At 41.2% G+C, this 19,487-nt stretch overlaps 1 protein-coding gene across 4 annotated transcripts in view; it reads left to right on the plus strand.

Moving 5' to 3' along the window:
* The window catches only part of MAP3K5 (mitogen-activated protein kinase kinase kinase 5), an 89,886-nt gene that overhangs the window by 60,912 nt on the left and 9,487 nt on the right, over positions 1 to 19,487 (plus strand). For 2 of the 4 annotated variants that reach the window (XR_014509825.1, XM_083434779.1), the window contains exons 13-25: positions 466 to 561; positions 2,429 to 2,510; positions 3,076 to 3,209; positions 4,927 to 5,054; positions 6,093 to 6,229; positions 9,982 to 10,087; positions 11,634 to 11,791; positions 12,100 to 12,277; positions 12,744 to 12,764; positions 13,258 to 13,438; positions 13,531 to 13,699; positions 16,997 to 17,182; positions 19,313 to 19,418. Coding sequence is in view for 2 of the 4 variants with exons in the window: in XM_083434779.1 (XP_083290905.1) it covers positions 466 to 561; positions 2,429 to 2,510; positions 3,076 to 3,209; positions 4,927 to 5,054; positions 6,093 to 6,229; positions 9,982 to 10,087; positions 11,634 to 11,791; positions 12,100 to 12,277; positions 12,744 to 12,764; positions 13,258 to 13,438; positions 13,531 to 13,699; positions 16,997 to 17,182; positions 19,313 to 19,418 (1,682 nt within the window). In the remaining 2 variants the exon portion in view is untranslated. The remainder of the gene's footprint in view (positions 1 to 465; positions 562 to 2,428; positions 2,511 to 3,075; positions 3,210 to 4,926; positions 5,055 to 6,092; positions 6,230 to 9,981; positions 10,088 to 11,633; positions 11,792 to 12,099; positions 12,278 to 12,743; positions 12,765 to 13,257; positions 13,439 to 13,530; positions 13,700 to 16,996; positions 17,183 to 19,312; positions 19,419 to 19,487) is intronic. The other 2 variants (XR_014509826.1, XM_083434780.1) reach the window with 1 other exon arrangement.

Here is a 19,487-nt window from a genome sequence, read left to right on the forward strand (position 1 = left end):
ACTGATGTTTTGTGTGTGCTCAGCACTGACTGGAAAGCGTTGTCTCTAGAAAACACTCAGGGCTGCTTTTCTGCAACAATCAATTTTGTTGAATCATTGAGGTCCAAATCTTTTCAGTTATGTGAAGCTTTTTCAGTTAATGTTCTTTATATTTTAATATAGCAAAAGGACAATAATCTAAGTCCATCTATTATACATGAAATACAATATAGAGCATTCATTTTCATTATGCAATATTTATTATCCCGCTTCCTCCATGAAATCCTGACCCATCTTTCAATTGTATAACAGCCACAAATTTCCCTGGAGCAACTTCCATTTAGAAGGAACTAACTGGAGAAAGTATGGTTCTATCCTTTCTCTTGCAAGCATAAGGAACATAATTTTTCTTTTTGAAATACGAAAACTGCCTAAAGCAGAGAGTCACAAAACCATTAACCCATGCTATCTTTGCTTCTCTTCCAGCATTTCAAAATTTGAAGAACGATGCTGTTTCTTGTACGTGCTGCACAATTCAGATGACTTCCAAATTTATTTCTGTACGGAACACCACTGCAAAAAGTATGTTTTCGCCAATTATCTATACAGTTTGCGTGACGGTGATCCTGTGAGCTGCTGCTGTTTAGGAAATTGGCTTCGGCTGACAGAATCATCTTTGACCAATTACATTCCGCCTGAGCATGAGATGTGTGTGCATGAGATAAGTGTATACTAGAGTCAGCATAATGTTTATCAAAATAAATTGAGACCCACAGATAAAACTGAGATGAAGTGATTTTGCTGGGAATATCAACACATTCCTTTTCTCTCTAAGCATGCTGCAGTGGTATAAGTGTTGGAATCTACCACTTCAGGTGGAAGGTCTCCTTTCGGTCTTACGTTTTCTAAAAGAAAACCCAGCATGTGTGAACAAGCACACTGGAAAGGGGGCTACACCATACCTTTGTTAGTTAACTACATGCAGGCAGGCTTAATTTTACATGAAGCAGCATTCAAAAAATGATACACCCATATGCCTGCAATTTTTGGTACAGTCTAGAATTCTGCCAGCAGTATCTTACTTCATTCTGCATAATACATTGAATGGCTCTTTGACAGGAATTGAAATGTTTGAAGAAAAATAATATTCAGTATTCTAAAAAGAAGTAACAGCTGCTGATGAACTGGTTAGCATTTGTGAGCCTCAGGCGAACATAGAATGATGAGCATGGTGATGTTTAGAAGGGTTGCTTACAAAGTTCTACCTATCCAAATCTGTCCTTGGATTTTGAAGCTACGAGTTACCTGGTCTTGCTTACAGGGTTGCACCATTGTGTTGGGAAACATGACATTCTTCCGGTTTTGATTTCCAATTTGTTTTCAGATGAATAGCTGGTCACATTTTTTCAGTTTACATTGTGCTAATTATCAACATCCATCAAATATTTCTTTGCAACAACAATTGTAATAGTAATTATCTTGCTGCAATCATCAAGATTGAATCATTGCACATACAGACAATTCCAGCATACAAAGGAATCCTGATGTGATAGTACACTTATTTCAGGATTCCTTTTGGCATGATGTTTTATCAGCATGTCTTCCTTTACAATAGTAACAATGTAAAGAAAATAAGACGCAAGCTAAAACTGTGGCAAATTGTGCAACTGCTGTTTTAAAAATTAATCTGGATGGCAAACAGAATAGGGCAAAAATGGATGTGGTAGATTTTGTTAATCCCTGTTGTCCAGCTGTGATATAATTAGAAATCATGGTTTGTACTCAGGAGCACAATATTATTAGAGTACGCATTCATTCATAAACACATGCACAACTGCATGTATTTTATCAATTTATGAAAAACTCTTCACATTAATCTTGAGACACATTACAGAAAATCTACCACAATAGCTTTAAAAACACCACAGAAATGACAGCTAAAGATAGGTTTTAAAACAATGCAGAATAATCATCTAAGGAAGAGACCTTTCCCCAGGTTTTCCCGTGTTTCCAAAAAGGACACAGTAATGGGCATCTGTTGTATATCAGTAGTGATGCTGTTGAGTGGAGAAGGGAAATGGCTTTAAAAGAGGATTAGACAAATTCATGGAGGAGAAAGCTATGAATGGCTACCAGCCACAGTGGCTATGCAATGCTTCTGAATACCTGTTGCTGGAAACCCCAGGAGGGGAGAGTACTCTTGTGCTCGGATCCTGCTTGCTGGTTTCCCACAGGCAACTGTCCAGCCACTGTAAGAACAGTATGCTGGACTAGATGGGCCATTGGCCTGATCCAGCAGGCTTTTATTACGTTACAATGTTCTTAAAACGGAGGGGGTGAAAGCTATTATGAACACAGCGAAATTGTCATAAGCAGCTAAAAAAAGAGGCAACCACTAGGATTCATTTTGCTGTAATACTATATTTTCTTTCATATGGATTTTTGGCAGATTTTTTGAAATGGTTAATAGCATCACTGAAGAAATAGGAAAGAACACAGAGGAAGGTGAATGTGATGGAGACTCTCTGGAGGTAAGGGCAGTCTTGCATTCCTGCTACTTCTCGCACTTTTACAGAATTGTGCTCCTGTTGGGTTACTTTTTCTTAACTGGATAATTCGCTCAATGAGCCTTAACTGCTTTGGATAAAAAGCAACCCAAATCCTCACCTTTTTCATATTGAAAGAGTTCAGTGTCAAATTAACAACTTCTGGATTGTTCCAGAAATAGTTGTTAATGCAGTTTATCTCAAACTTGAAAGTACTGCTTCAATCTTGCGCCCCTAAGCATGTCCAACAATCACTGACTTCAGTCATGTTCTTGATTCCTCTGTGGTAGCTGTAAAATCCATTGCAAAGTAGTGTTATCATAGTGAATTGCTGCTTTGGGAATATCAGTTGGCCACTGAAGTGCAGGGTGTAAATTTAGAAACAAATGGAGGTTACGCTATGTTTCGAAGACTTGGAACTTCTAAGATCCTTCTTAGAAATGTTTATTCCAGGCTGACAACTGCAATTTTATTCAGGTAAGGCATGACTTCCCTGTGTTATTTCTAAGCACACAAGACAATACTTATTTTGTTGTACTTTCTGTTGTAGTATGACTACGAATATGATGAAAATGGTGATCGAGTTATTCTGGGTAAAGGCACTTACGGTGTAGTTTATGCAGGACGAGATATGAGCAATCAAGTGAGAATTGCCATTAAAGAAATCCCAGAAAGAGATAGCAGGTAAAGTAACGGTCTGCATTCCATAGGCTTTCATGGGCTCCGTGTTCTTAGTTCTCCAAAGTTTAAACAATTGCATGATGTGTTAGATGTTAGACATAAAAAGCTTAATCAAAGTGATTCATAGGCTGCTTTAGGTGTGCAGGGTGTAGTCATTTTTGCATAATATTTTGATTTCCAGGCTCTCAGTGTTCTAGCTCCTGCCCAAGAACAATGACAGCTGCACTTGCTTGTTAGTTAAAGAAGTCAAGCTTCATTCTAGAAGACTGACAGTGCAAATTTAGCAACAGGAGAAGAGCAGGAATTAGTCCAAATGCCCCTAGGTGCCAACGAGGTTCCCTAAACACAGTTAAGGGATGAGGCCAGCAGTGAGGATTCCAGGATCAGGAGCTGCAACATCAGACTGCACAGGAATGTGAAGTTGTTCAGGCAACTGGTCCCAACTATCTGCCATGCTTTTAAACAGAGACATGGGAAGTCTAGTTACTTGCGAGAATGCTTGGCCCGCTGAGAACTCCTGGCCTGAAGCCAGGTGCTCCTTATTTGGGGGGAGGGTGGATTATCCTGCCTCTCTGTTGCACCTCTGTTTCTTTGAAGACAATGCCTGGCTTTCCTGCTCCTCTGATAGCTCACTCTGTGACATGGAGCCCCTCACCTCTCCTGGCAGAGAAGTGGCTTCCCTGGCATTGGATAGCTCAACCTCCTCATCCTAAGCCAAGGAAGGAGGCGACCTGAAAGACTTTCAGAGGGAGAGTTTCAGTGGAGGGGCTCAGCTCAGAATCAGGGGCCTGAGCAGGGGGGCCACAATACACCGGTTCTCAAAAACACTTGTCAATGACAGCTTTCTACGCTCCTGATTGCTGCCATAGACTTCACATGGGAGTATGTGAAGTGCCATGGGAAAAGGTGGGCCCTTCCCTGCCCCTCGATCCCTGAAATTGGAGTAGTCTTGTGCCTCAAGATTTTGTGTCTGGTAACTTTCAGCACATGGTCAGGAACACGGCACTGCAGAAGGATTCAAATGGATGGATTTGTAAAAATTCAACCTTAATACCTCAAATCAGAGACTCAGTCCTGATTACACTGGTGGTTTACCACCACCACCAAAGAAAATCCTAATAGATTGTGTGGTCTGCTCACATGATCAGTACAACAATAGAATGACTAATACACCATGAACACAAGTTAACTACTCCTGTGAGCAGGGGTGGGGTTGCAGAAGCTGGCTGCTGGCATGTCATTAAAACAGGCTCCATACCTTAGTTTTCCAGAAGAAACACAGAAAATCACTGAAAAAGCCAGCCAAATAGCACATGTGAGTGGATACTGGCTGAAAACTGCAGATCTCTCAGTGAAGAAGAAGAAAAAAATGTTATTGCACTTTAGGCAAACATCCATGGTTGACATTTCCTATAAACCTCCCACTTTAAAAGCTTTTCATTTATGCTGAATTATTCAACCAAAGAGATAAGCTTGAGTTTTATTTTTCTATGCTGTTGGGATGGTTCATTTATTTAGCCTTCAAGCTTTCTGCCTGCCTGTTTGTTCTCCATTATCATTTAGACCTATTTCCTTTTGATAAACGTTGCCTGGGCAATTTCCTGTACCATTTTACCTTAAAGTATTTCGGGTTGCTTTTGAATTTATATCACAGCATGGTAGGGTATGGAACTCCATACAGTGAAATAAGCTGGTTGAGGCAGTCTGAACTTTCTTTCAGGTATTCCCAGCCTTTGCATGAAGAAATAGCTTTGCATAAGCACCTCAAACATAAGAACATTGTCCAGTATCTTGGCTCGTTTAGTGAAAATGGATTCATTAAGATATTCATGGAACAAGTACCAGGAGGTAAGCAGCTTTTGGTTAATGAATATATATATATTCTGTTCTGATGCAGAGATTGTTGTGCTCACAAGGTTCCGCTCACATTTTCACTGAGCGGGAGAAAGCAGGACCCATCTAATAGGCATGTATACAACATTAAGTTCCTTAGACCAGTGTTTCCCAACCTTGGGCCTCCAGCTGTTTTTGGACTACAATTCCCATCATCCTTGACCACTGGTCTTGCTAGCGAGGGATGATGGGAGTTGTAGTCCAAAAACAGCTGGAGGTTGGGGAACACTGCCTTAGAGCATAGGCCTAACCTAAGAGTAAGCCTTTGAGAACTCTGTGGGGCTTACTTCTGAGAAGACAGCACTAGGATTGCACTGCAATATATACAAATCTTGGGGCACAATTTAGCTAATGAGTCCCGTCAGTGGCAGCCCTGCACAACGACTTCCATTTGCCCCAATAGAGCTTCCTGCCCTCTTCTTCCCACACTACCTGAAATTGGCTCAAGTGGGGGCGGGGGTGGGGGTGTCAGGAGAGCTCCCAGAGCAGCAGGAATGGGAAAGGGGCATTTTTCTGTCTGGCAAGCCAAAATGTTTAGCAGTCACCTTAGTGCAATGTGAAATTCCTTTCTATGTGCCTAAGATGTTGACATTTTATACTTTAGTTATCTAGAACTAGTGCGGCTGGCTGGATTAACAGAACTTTACCAATTCCATTATGTTGGGATTTGCTTTCCTGCCGACTTGCATATTTCAGATGACCTAAAAATAGCATAGGCCTTTGAACTGGAATAAGCAGTTCCTTCTCTTTTTCTATTATATAATAAAAAGGGATATTGTTTATTTTAATTGACAAACCTATCCAGATGCTTAGGCAGCAACCAGATCAGCCCCTCCCAGGCCACTGGCCCTTCCCCAGGATCAGTTCCATACTCTTGTCCAAATCCTGCTCCCCTTTCCGTCCAGCCTGGCCAGAACATCTCCACAGGGCTAATGACAATGGCGATCTTCCTGATTTGAAAATTGCCTTCATTGACTTTTTTCCATATTACAGGCAGCCTTTCTGCTCTTCTGAGATCAAAATGGGGACCATTAAAGGATAATGAACAGACCATTGGTTTTTATACCAAACAGATTCTTGAAGGATTGAAATACCTCCATGACAATCAAATAGTGCATCGAGACATAAAGGTAGATTTCTTTACAAAAAGCATTAGATTTATGTAATGGACATGAAGTTACCCTTAAGTGCCCTCTGAAGCAAAATGCAATGGAATGGAGAGGAACTTGATTCAGTTCTCAGAGTCTTAAGCTGATGAATCATAGAAGCTTAGAGTTGGAAGGGACCCAAGGGTCATCTAGTCCAACCCCTTGCAATGATGGAATCTCAGCTAAAGCATCCACAACAGATGGCCATCCGACCTCTATTTAAAAACCTCCAAGGAAGGAGAGTCCACCATCTCTTGTGGGAGTCTCTTCAACTGCTGAACAGCTCTTACTGTCAGAAAGTTTTTCTTAAGTTTAGTTAGAATCCTTTTTCTTGCAACTTGAAGCCATTGATTCGAGTCCTACCCTCCAGAACAAGAGAAAACAAGCATGCTCTCTCCTCCATGTGACAGCCCTTAAGATATTTGAAGATGGTTATCAAATTCCTCTCAGTCTCCTCTTTTCTAGGCTAAACATACCCAGCTCCTTCAAGCACTCCTCATAAGGCTTAGTTTCCAGACCCTTGTGGTCCCCAGAATTGGACACAGTATTCCAAGAGTGGTCTGACCAAGGCAGAATAGAGTGGTACTATTACTTCCCTTGATCTGGACACTGTAATTCTGTTGATGCAGCATAAATAGCATTAGCTGTTTTTGCTTTTTTGCTGCTGCATCACACTGTTGACTCATGTTAAGTTTGTGGTCCACCAAGACCACTAGATCCTTTTCACATGTACTGCTAGTAAGCCAGGTGTCCCTCATCCTATATCTGTGCGTCTGTTTCTTCCTGCCTAAGTGTAGAACCTTACATTTGTCCCTGTTGAAATTCATTTTGTTAGCATGCACCCAGTTCTCCAATATGTTAAGGTCATTTTGAATTCTGATTCTGTCTTCTGCAACATTAGCTACCCTTCCCAGTCTGGTGTCATCTGCAAATATGATCCCCTAAATTCCTTCATCTTAGTCATTTATAAAGACTTTGAACAACAACGGGCCCAGGACAGAACCCTGCGGCACTCCACTTGTCACTTTTTTCCAGAATGATGAGGAACCATTAATGAGTACTCTTTGGGTTTGGTCAGTCAACCAGCTACAAATCCACCTAACAGTTACCTCATTCAACCCACATTTTACCAGCTTCCTCATGAGAATATCATGGGGGACTTTTATCAAAAGCCTTACTGAAATCAAGATACACCATGTCCACAGCATTTCCTTGATCCACCAAGTTTGTAATTCCATCAAAAAAAGAAAACAGATTGGTCTGGCATTACCTTTTTTTTGAGAAACCCATGCTGGGTCTTAGTAATTACAGCATCCTTTCCTAAATGGTTACAGACCGACTACTGAATTATCTGTTCTAGGATCTTCCCTGGTATCGATGTCAAGCTCACTGGTCGGTAGTTACCTGGTTATTCTTTTCACCCCTTTTTGAAGATGGGGACAACATTTTCCCGCCTCCAGTCATAGAATCATAGAATCATAGAATCATAGAGTTGGAAGAGACCACAAGGGTCATCGAGTCCAACCCCCTGCCAAGCAGGAAACACCATCAGAGCACTCCTGACATATGGTTGTCAAGCCTCTGCTTAAAGACCTCCAAAGAAGGAGACTCCACCACACTCCTTGGCAGCAAATTCCACTGTCGAACAGCTCTTACTGTCAGGAAGTTCTTCCTAATGTTTAGGTGGAATCTTCTTTCTTGTAGTTTGTATCCATTGCTCCGTGTCCGCTTCTCTGGAGCAGCAGAAAACAACCTTTCTCCCTCCTCTATGTGACATCCTTTTATATATTTGAACATGGCTATCATATCACCCCTTAACCTCCTCTTCTCCAGGCTAAACATGCCCAGCTCCCTTAGCCGATCCTCATAAGGCATTGTTTCCAGGCCTTTGACCATTTTGGTTGCCCTCCTCTGTACACGTTCCAGTTTGTCAGTGTCCTTCTTGAACTGTGGTGCCCAGAACTGGACACAGTACTCCAGGTGAGGTCTGACCAGAGCAGAATACAGTGGCACTATAACTTCCCTTGATCTAGATGCTATACTCCTATTGATGCAGCCCAGAATTGCATTGGCTTTTTTAGCTGCCGCTTCACACTGTTGGCTCATGTTAAGTTTGTGGTCAACCAAGACTCCTAGATCCTTTCCTAGGTCTGTAGGGACCTCACCTGTTCTCCAAAAATTCTCTAAGATAATAGACAAAGGCTCTGAAATTACATCCACAAGCTCCTTTAGTATTCATTTAAAGTATAATTCATTTCAAGTAGCTAGGTGTTCCCTTACTACCTCTTTTCCTATCTTGAGCTGTAGCGCCCTCCTTACCATTCTGTTATCACCAGGTTGGGCATTGCTTTGCTTTTGGGTGAATACCAAGGCAAAGTAGGTGTTGAGTAGTTCTATCTTTTCTCTGTCACCCATTTCTCCGTGTTCCCCACGCAGAGGACCTACCACTTGCTTGTTCTTCCTCTTACTTTGGACATAGCCAAAGAAACATTTATTATTATTATTATTGTTGTTGTTAACCTCTCTTGCAAGCCTGGGCTCATTCTGAGTTTTAGCCAGCATGACTTTCCCCCTACAACTGTTGGCTACTTGTGTATTTTCCTCCTCTGTGATTTTCCCTTTCTTATACATGCCCTTCTTAACTCTCAGCTCATCTGTAAGCTCCTTATGCAGCCACACCGGTTTCCTTAGATGCTGCTAATGATCCAGTTGGACAGATTACTATGATCCAATAGGATAGACCTTTTGGAATTCTTTGCCAGAGTTCAAATCTCCTTTTCAGCTACGAGTTCACATTGTGGCTGTGCATATGGCACTGTCCATTTTACTCATGTTCTTCAAAAATGTTGCCTGCATAAAATCAGATGGAGTTCTCTTTCCTAGCACAGTGTATACACCCTGTGTTATAAGACAGATCACTGCTGTTGCAACAGCGCCAGCTATCAACTGCCAGGCAGCATTGCATAAGCAGTTATATGACACAGGGAAACCCCCCTATTCGGAATAGAAGATGCAACTGTGCATGGACCTATCTGTTTTGCAGCAAACACACAACCATAGCAGACTGAGGTACTTCTACTCAATTCTAGATTTCATTTCTGTCTTGTTTTATGTAGAGAGCCTTTAAAAATAAGGCAGCATGATATTTAAAAATGCAAAGCGGGGGAAAAAATGATTGGGAGATTTTATATAAACTCAGTGCTTTTTTTCTGGGGGGACGCAGGGGTACACATACCCTAAACATTTTGTGAATCTAAGTTTGGCCTCATTGAGGGGCAGTATTTCAATATGAGTAGTAAAATGAGAGTACCCCTATACATGGGTTTTTTTAAAGAAAAAAGCACTGTATAAGCTAATTTATAAAAACAAATTAAAAAGCCCCTAAAAACTAATTTAATAAAAAACTAATTTCTGTAGAAAGTATGAAAGGATCCAAATGTTACTTTACGTAATAAACCTAGAGAAATCTAGAATTCCAAAATCTCGTAATAAATATCAAAATAGCCAATTGTTCATAATATGTTTGAAAGAATTTGTTCATAATATGTTTGAAAGTAATTTTTCCATTCAGGAATGAAGTTTCATTGAACTAGAAATGAAGTGACTAATAGCAGCTTCCACTTAATTCCTCTTTTATTACAAGCCATTTCATCATTAATTTTAGCTGCAAACTCTTTTTCAAGATCAGCCATAAGATTAAAAAAAGTAACAATCCCAAATATTCTCCCCTCCAGGGTGATAATGTACTTATCAACACATACAGTGGAGTGCTAAAGATTTCAGATTTTGGGACATCAAAGAGGCTTGCTGGCATAAATCCATGCACTGAAACATTCACAGGTATGTTTCTAAAACATATTGCAGAGTCGCCTAATTTAAGAGTAAAATAATATTCTGGAGCATAAATTAGATAAGGCACTTACTCACAGGAAGGTTGGTACAGGATTACAGCTTTAGTTCTGTACATTTTTTAAAACCCTGGTACGGGTTGAGATCCCAAGCACACTGACTTGCAAAGTTGCACTGAAGTCATTGGGAAATGTTTTCAGGAGTGTGGCTTTATTCATTGACCAAGTTGTGGTCATCAGATAAGTATTAATAATCTGCCTGCGCAACACACATAGCAGTTTCCTTCACTGTTATCAGCAACATTCCTGGTCCCTGAATCAAGAGAAGCCCAGACTGCTGCAGTTTCCTGACCTTCCATGTTATAAGAAAACGTTCTGATATAGCTAGAGGCAATAAGTCTGCTTAGATGAGCGAGGTATTGTATGTGTTCTGTTCCTCAGTCTAGCAGCCAAGACAGCATGCATACATAGATACTTTGGTATTAGCATACTGTTTGAGACAGTATGTTTCTTTGTAGACTTTGTTCCCTGCCTCATTTCCCCTTTCTTGCTAAACAGCTAATGAATGATACTCAGACTATCTGACTGAGCTTCACAGATGCAGATTTGAATCATGTTCAGAATGTATTTTGATTACCAATCTCTTCACTTTTAATTTCAATTGATATTGGTGGTGATGGTGATATTAAATTTAGTATTATAGTCTTACTTTTATGCCAACAGAACTTGCATAAAAGCAGTGTGGCCTAAGGTAAGCTACTGCTGCATCCCACTTTAGGCTTGCCTTGCAGAGAAAGTCTAGATATATTTATAAATAAATTAAATCTCTTAGTCTCTCCCCATAATTCCGTTTACAGTGGTACCTCGGGATACATACGCTTCAGGTTACAGACTCCGCTAACCCAGAAATATTACCTCAGGTTAAGAACTTTGCTTCAGGGTGAGAACAGAAATCGTGCGGCGGCGGCACGGCAGCAGCGGGAGGCCCCATTAGCTAAAGTGGTGCTTCAGGTTAAGAACAGTTTCAGGTTAAGAACAGACCTCCGGAACGAATTAAGTACTTAACCCGAGGTACCACTGTATTTATTTTTACATATGGTGTAAGAATTGCTGAGATAATGAGCTGCTTTAAACTGTGATTTATTGGACAGAGAACAAGCACTGAGCCCATGATTCTCCTTTCCTTCTTTCACTTGTGCACCATAATCAAACACTTCTGAGGTTTATTCTGGATTGTAAATGGAAATTAAACCACAGTTTCCCAGTTCGGGTGTAACTGGGGAAACTCTGATGTAATGAACCACATTAGAAGCACCCAAACTTCGCACATTAAGGGAAGGGTGAGAACAGAACATGGACACAAAGCCTATTACATTGGGCCAACACAGCTAAAATGCTTTGCACGCTCAATAAAGTGCAAAACACCATGAAAGACTGGGAATTTAATATTTGACTGTGTGCTTTTCTTCCAGCTTTCGCTTTTGATTAAAGAAATTCCTGCCCAAGTTAATTTTTGCTTGCCTGCTTGTTTTTAACAGGTACTCTTCAGTATATGGCGCCAGAAATCATTGATAAAGGACCAAGAGGTTATGGAAAGGCTGCAGATATCTGGTCCCTAGGCTGCACAATTATTGAAATGGCCACAGGGAAACCTCCGTTTTACGAACTTGGAGAACCTCAGGCAGCAATGTTTAAGGTTAGATCTTATAGATGTTTTAGGTTTTTGTAAAAGAGACGCTGATCTGGAGAAGAGCCATAAGATGAAACACTCGTCTGTGTGTTTCTGTGAGGAATAATACGTTTTGCAGTAGTGATTCAGTTAAAAGGGAAACTACGCTACAGAGAGAATATTAAAAAGTTGTTCAAATTCCAATGAATGCCTCCCTGGGAATGAAAACCATTTTCAAATGGAAATGCTAATGACTTTATGTAATGTTTTATTTTAAGGAGACTCCTCTCTGTGGTGGAAGGTCTTGATTGTCTTTCCTTTTCTGTATTTGTCAGGTTGGAATGTTCAAAATACACCCTGAGATTCCTGAATCCATGTCGGCAGAGGCAAAAGCCTTCCTATTGTGCTGCTTTGAACCAGATCCAGACAAGAGAGCCTGCGCTAACGAGCTTCTTATAGATGAGTTTTTAAAGGTTACAAGCAAAAAAAGGAAGTCTCAGTCAAAGTTAACAGGTAAAGACCTATTTATGCCTAGCTCAAAGAGCTTAGCAATTCTGTTTAATTTAGCCAACACTGACAGCTTCTTTGAGAAGCTCAACACAGAATCACTGGCATACTTAAAATGTGGCTTTAATCAACCAGTTTGCATCGAATAAGTGTTTTTTAAATGTTTATGATACTATTTGTTAATATTTAACTTCCCTTTGAAAGCATTGAGACTTACTTAAGAGAGTAATAACAGGCTTGTTAAATTCTTTTTTCAGTGAAAATGAGTCATGAATAACTTTAGCTAGATTGAGGCCTTTATGTGTGTCTTAAAATAATTCTTAAAACACAAAACCCCCTCTGTTTTAAATTCTCTGAACTCCCCCCCCCCCCCCCCCAGTAATATGGTCAAATTACCTGCTGCTTGTTCTACTTCATAAGTGAATTCTGGATGGTTTCAATTACTTTTCCTTTTCTATTTTTTTTCTCACAGCACTCTCAGTTGGATCAAATGGTAAGATTAATATTTAGACCTTCCTTTTCATACACTTAATGAAATCTTTGAATTTCGGTGTTTTATTTACCATTTCAAATGAGAAAATAATATCCGAATATGACATCTGCTCATACAGTGGGACTTCCTCTTTTCACCTTCCACAGCCTCTTGTGCAACTTCAAAACCTGCTTCAAAGGGCTATAACAGAGACATAATTGGTACAATCAATCCTGTCCTATTAATGCAGATCCCAGACTCGTATATGTGGGTGGGGATTTTCATAGGGTATAATGAACTCTCTCTCCCCACCAAAGCCACATTTCCTTGTGGTCCAGTTCAGTGTATCTGGACATTATCTTGGATGTGAGCATCACATCAACTCCCATAGGCCCCACAGGTTACATATGCTTTGCATGCTAGATGAGATGGATCATTGCTAATGTTTATTATACTTCACTGTGTCCAGCAGGCTTGATTACACTAATTTTCTGGGTTTCTTCATTTCCATAAGCAGAATATCTTCGAAGCATATCTTTGCCCGTTCCTGTTGTTGTAGAAGATACTAGTAGCAGCAGCGAATATGGCTCTGTTTCACCTGACACAGAATTAAAGCTTGACCCATTCTCTTTTAAAATGAGAGCCAAATCTTGTGGAGAAAAGGATGCAAAGGGGCTAAGGTCCCTTTTTCTAAGGTAAAACTTCCATATTGCTTCATGGAAAGAAAGTGACTTTTGCAAATAAATTTGGTGGTTTTAATAGCAGTTTCTAATTTATATATTCGCAGCATCCCAGATGAGAATTTTGAGGACCACAGTGCACCTCCTTCACCTGAAGAGAAGGATTCTGGCATCTTCATGCTCAAAAAGGATAGTGAACGGCGAGCCACCCTTCATAGAATCCTAACAGAGGACCAAGATAAGGTGGTGAGAAACTTGATGGAAGCTTTAGCACAGGTAAACAAATACCCTTAGCATAGTTAACAGTAAAATAAGTGCTTGTAATCAGAGGACTAGCACATCCCAAACTGGAAGTTTTTGCAAGGTTTCATTGATATTACTCTGGTGTATTTGTTTATGATTGATAATTTAGAACACCTTTATCAGATGACTGAGTGTTTAGGGGCTCATTTAGTGGGGATACATAATTAAATGCAAGTACCTTTGCAAGACTTAAGACTGCAATCCTATATACACTTAAGCAGGAGTACTAGTATGTAACTATAAAGTTCAGTGCAGTGTATAACAAGTTATTTAAGACATCCTAGAATTGTGCATAGCAAGCACCCAAATTGTGCAAATTAGGCATGTACTTTGAAAGCAGAGGCTTTTTAGTAGAATAATATTTCTCAGAAATAATTGGCTTTAAGAAGTAGTAAAAAATAAAAGCAGAGAAGCGTAAAATACTATATGGTGTGCACAAGTCAAACTTGAATTCTCCTAGTAAACAGTAATCCACATATTTGGGGGCTTTTGTCTTTAAAAATGAAAGCAGAAACAGATTACTAGATGGCTGAATTATGTAAAATTTATAGGGAATAAAAACATGTCAATCAAGATATGTATAGTGACAAATGCTCTATTTGACTCTCAGAGACTATAGTTTGACTTGGAAACAGAAATGCAAAAATATTTGTGTGGTTCTGTATAAATACACACACACTGTTATTAGAGTACTTTAATCTGGGAATAAAATTTAAAAGTGAGGGAAATGTACAGAAAAATGTCAGAAAAATACTTTCCTCTCCCTGGCCAAATTGTAACACAGTTGACCTTGCTAGAGCACACCATTAGGATAGGCCTACAAGGAATTGACTCCAGTTAACCCTGGTAGTTTGGCAACTTTGCTTTGAGGAATTTACTCAACAGCCTTTGGTTTGTATGGTGCTAGAAAATTTCATTATGTTACAGGAGAATGGTCATGACTATCTAACAACAGCATCACATTGCAGATGTTGCAATTAGTAGATAAATGAAGTGTTGTTCTGTGACTCACCTTGGGTGAAGTAATGTAACTTAAGTGTCAAATCTGAGTTGACCATGGCATATACCTAAACTGTGCTCAGCACTAGGGCTGAGCAATCTAATCTATTTCACCACCAATGAGTCTAATTTTATCAACCCCAGGCCACAAGTTGCAGCAAATATGGGAAATGCTGTGCCTCAAAGTGGCTTACTCTTGCAGCACTATTATGTACAGGAAGTTCCACACTAAATAAGCCAGACCATTCTGAGATGAGAGTAATTAAATCTCTCATTAGTCAGGAGTAACTGTGCCCCTGAAGGACCAGGTGTGCAGCCTGGGAGATTTTGGACTCACAGTTGTCCATGGAGGCACAGGTCAGTTCTGTGTCCAGGGCAGCTGTTTACCAGCTCCATCAGGTACGCAGGCTGAGACCCTATCTGCCCGCGGACTGTCTCACCAGAATGGTTTATGCTTTGGTTATCTCTCGCTTGGACTACTGCAATGCGCTCTATGTGGGGCTACCTTTGAAGGTGACCCAGAAACTACAACTAATCCAGAATGCAGCAGCTAGACTGGTGACTGGGAGCGGCCACCAAGACCACATAACATCAGTCTTGAAAGACTTATGTTGGCTCCCAGTACGTTTCCAAGCACAATTGAAAGTGTTGGTGCTGACCTTTAAAGCCCTAAATGGCCTCGGTCCTATATACCTGAAGGAGCGTCTCCACCCCCATCGTTCAGCCCGGACACTGAGGTCCAGCGCCAAGGGCCTTCTGCTGGTTCCCTCGCTACGAGAAGCCAAGTTACAGAGAACTAGGCAGAGGGCCTTCTCGGTAGTGGCACCCGCCCTGTGGAACGCCATCCCACCAGATGTCAGAGAGAAAAACAACTACAGTACCAGACTTTTAGAAGACATCTGAAGGCAGCCCTGTTTAGGGAAGCTTTTAGTGTTTAGCAGGCTATTGTATTTTAATATTTTGTTGGAAGCCGCCCAAAGTGGCTGTGGAGGCCCAGCCAGGTGGGCAGGATAATAATAATAATAATAATAATAATAATAATAATAATAATAATAATAATAATTAATAATAATAATTTGCTGCTTTCAAACTTTCTTTATTAATCCTGTGTGTAAGGTAAAGGTAAAGGACCCCTGGACGGTTAAGTCCAGTCAAGGCGACTATGGAGTTGCGGCACTCATCTCGCTTTCAGGCCAAGGGAGCCTGTGTTTGTCCAAAGACAGCATTCTGGGTCATGTGGCCAGCAGGACTAAACTGCTTCTGGTGCAACGCAACACCTTGACAGAAACCAGAGCGCACGGAAACACCGTTTACCTTCCTGCCACTTATTTATCTACTTGCACTGGTGTGCTTTCAAACTGCTAGGTTGGCAGGAGCTGGGACAGAGCAACGGGAGCTCACTCTGTTGCACGGATTCGAACTGCCGACCTTCTGCTCGGCAAGCCCAAGAGGCTCAGTGGTTTAGACCACAGCGCCACCCATGTCCACAATCCTGTGTGTGCCCCTAAGCAAATTAGTGGTTAAAATGAATTGAGGAGTTTTCTTCAGATAACCAGTGATGCAGTTCATACAAAAATATTCAAAAGGCATGTGATCCTTTTCACTGTGCTTTCCTCACACATTCGGGGGAAATGTATTCAAAAGTATTCTGTGAGAGTCTTAGCTGAGAAGTTCAGGGTATAAATTCCAAAGTGTGAATGAGATGTGCTGGTAGGGAAAAGGTAATAAACCAAATGTCTCCATACACTGAATACATGACATCGTGTCATGTACCAAGTCCTTTTGCACCTGTAGATGCCACCAATGACATAGGAAATAGAACTGAAAACAGCATTTTATATTGCAGCTTTGGAAATGCTCATATAGTAAATGTTTACTGCTTCAATGAATAGTAATGAACTACATTTGGAAAATGAGTACACCACCAGTAGCCTTTCATTGTGAAAACCTTCAGTTTATTCCTACTTTCTGCTTCCTGATTTTTTAACCAGTAATCTGTCCCTACTTTTTTCAGATACCTTGGGTCAGGAACTTTTATCAGAATCTTTTTGAAAGTCCAAATACACTTGTGTCTATTTCTGGAGGCCTGCAATTTCTGTTATATACACCTGCTAGCTAAAAGAGCACAGTATTTGCAAAAAGGCTGAATTGTTGAAGCCTTATGGAAATCTATAGATGGAAGTAGTGCCTAGAGGAATATTCACTGAATATTTCCACTATTGCCTCATGATTACACAAAGGTAATTAGCTATTTTTTGTTTGTTCTAACAGGGACCTGAAGAGCCTAAGCTGAAATGGGAACACATCACAACTTTAGTCGCCAGTCTCAGAGAATTTATACGGACAACTGATCGCAAAATTATTGCAAATACACTTTCAAAGCTAAAACTAGAGCTAGACTTTGACAGTCATGGCATCAGCCAGGTTCAGCTGGTCCTCTTTGGTTTCCAAGATGCAGTGAGTATACCTTTCTCTCTTTTTTGCTAGTTTTGCTAAACTGATTTTTCATATACTGATGAATGTCTTAAATTTGCAACACAATTGAGTGAAAGTTAATCACGAGCCAGTTTGGTAAAGTAGTCACATTGCTCGGATAGGGCTGGGAAGGCATAGTTTAAATCCCTACTGAGACATGCAGCTCACTGGGTGACCATGAGCAAGTCTGTTTTTCATTCTAACCAACCTCACAGCATTGTTGTGAAGATAACATAGGGGTGGAGGAAACAAATGTATGTCACCTAGAATTCATTGGAGACAAAATGGAATTGAAATACATAAATAAGCAAGTTTCTTGTGCTAGAGTTTAGAATGAGAAACACTATGTCCAGGCTAATACATTATAAATAATGTGAGAAATATCCTCCTTCTTTAGTTACATATCACATTTATTTCACGCAGTTAACTCCAAGGAGCTTGATGTCATGGATCCGGGTGGGTGGGTGCGTGCAAGGAGGCTGGTCGAGCCAGGGCAGAGAAGAGATGTGGCCAATAAATATATGACCCCAGGAAGAGATCTAGTTCAGTTTGATTGTACTGGGTGCAGAGCCTAAGGGGCGCTGCAGCTATGAGGTAGAATGGAAGGTGAGAAGCAGGAGGGCATCAAATTCTGGCATTGCACAGTAAAGGTAAAGGGACCCCTGACCATTAGGTCCAGTCGTGGATGACTCTGGGGTTGCAGCGCTCATCTCGCTTTACTGGCTGAGGGAGCCGGCAGACAGCTTCCGGGTCATGTGGCCAGTATGACTAAGCTGCTTCTGGCGAACCAGAGCAGCGAACGGAAACACCGTTTACTTTCCCGCTGGATAGGTACCTATTTATCTGCTTGTACTTTGACATGCTTTTGAACTGCTAGCTTGGCAGGAGCAGGGACCGAGCAACGGGAGCTCACCCCATCACAGGGATTCGAACCACCGACCTTTCGATCGGTAAGCCCTAGGCTCTGTGGTTTAACCCACAGCACCACCCATGTCCCGCATTGGACAGAGAACCGCTGAAATTTGAGGCCCCAAGTTCTGCCACTGATCCAGCGGACTGAGAAGGCCTCTGCTTGGGAGAGCTGGAGGAAGAGATTCCTGAAAAGGGTTCAAATAGGCGGGGGCGTTCCCTTGCCCTATTCCACCTGTCCATCAGTCCCCACAGCCCCGAGGCACAGGCTTCTCCATCTCTGGAGCAGTCGAAGATTGGTTCTGCCTCATCCATTTTTCCTGCAGGAACACCAGCTCTGCCTCTGGAGTTGTCAGAAACCATGTTCAGTGTTGCCTTTCCACCTGTGATGAGGCAGTGACCCACCTAGGTCACAGAGACACCAGTGTAGACATGAGTAGGTAGAGCAGGCTCAGCTAGGTTGCTTGCCCAGACTTCAGAGCAGAAATGCTTGCTGTGCTAAGTCGTGCACACCCAATTCCCTTGCAGAGGGGGCATGTTGTTGGCGTATCGGTGTCTTTGCTTGTGTAGCTGCTGTCCCTTTGAACTGCATTTTGCCTATGCATTGCACTGATCTCTGCATTAAAGATTTTGGTAGAAACTGCAAGTTCTTCACTGAGTGGGAGCCAGGACACTCAAGGTGGTGTTAACAACTCTCTGAAGTAAGTTAGACTGAGAGTCATTGACTGCCCAAATTCACTTGGTGTGCTTCATGGCTGAATGGGGATTTAAACTCTGGTCTCCAAGGTACTAGTGCTGAACTTTTATTAAAAATTTCCCAAAAGATGTCTTCAGACAACATACATTCTGAAGGGTTTTTAAAAGTGCATTTTCCATGTCCTCTGGCATGCTTCATAAGACCCAGCCCTTTCCCCAATCTTTGAGGTGGAGGGGCGGGCATCTATCATCCCTCTTTCCAGCCCCAAGGTAAGGGGGGAAGGCAAGGGCTTGTTTTGTTGACATGCTACCAAGGCTGATGGCTGTTTAGGACACAAGATCCTTTTCTGGTGCTATTTTTAGGTTGTAATGGTGGTGAAACATGAAAATATCAAAATTGCCTTCCTTTCCGACAATGAATAATAACTTTTCTTTGTTATGCACACCTACACTCTAATATTAGAAAGGAAACTTAATAGTGTTTCTAATTCCGGCGTCTCTTTCCAGGTGAATAAAGTTTTAAGAACTCACAATATCAAACCACATTGGATGTTTGCGCTAGATAGCATAATTCGCAAAGCTGTGCAGACTGCTATTACGATCCTGGTTCCAGGTGAGACACTTGCCACTCTCTGAAATAGTTCTCAAAGGCTATCCTCCTAAGTGCACTTAACATGGAGGA

Source organism: Podarcis tiliguerta (genome assembly GCF_965153285.1).
Source record: "Podarcis tiliguerta genome assembly, chromosome: 3".
Lineage (NCBI taxonomy): Eukaryota > Metazoa > Chordata > Lepidosauria > Squamata > Lacertidae > Podarcis > Podarcis tiliguerta.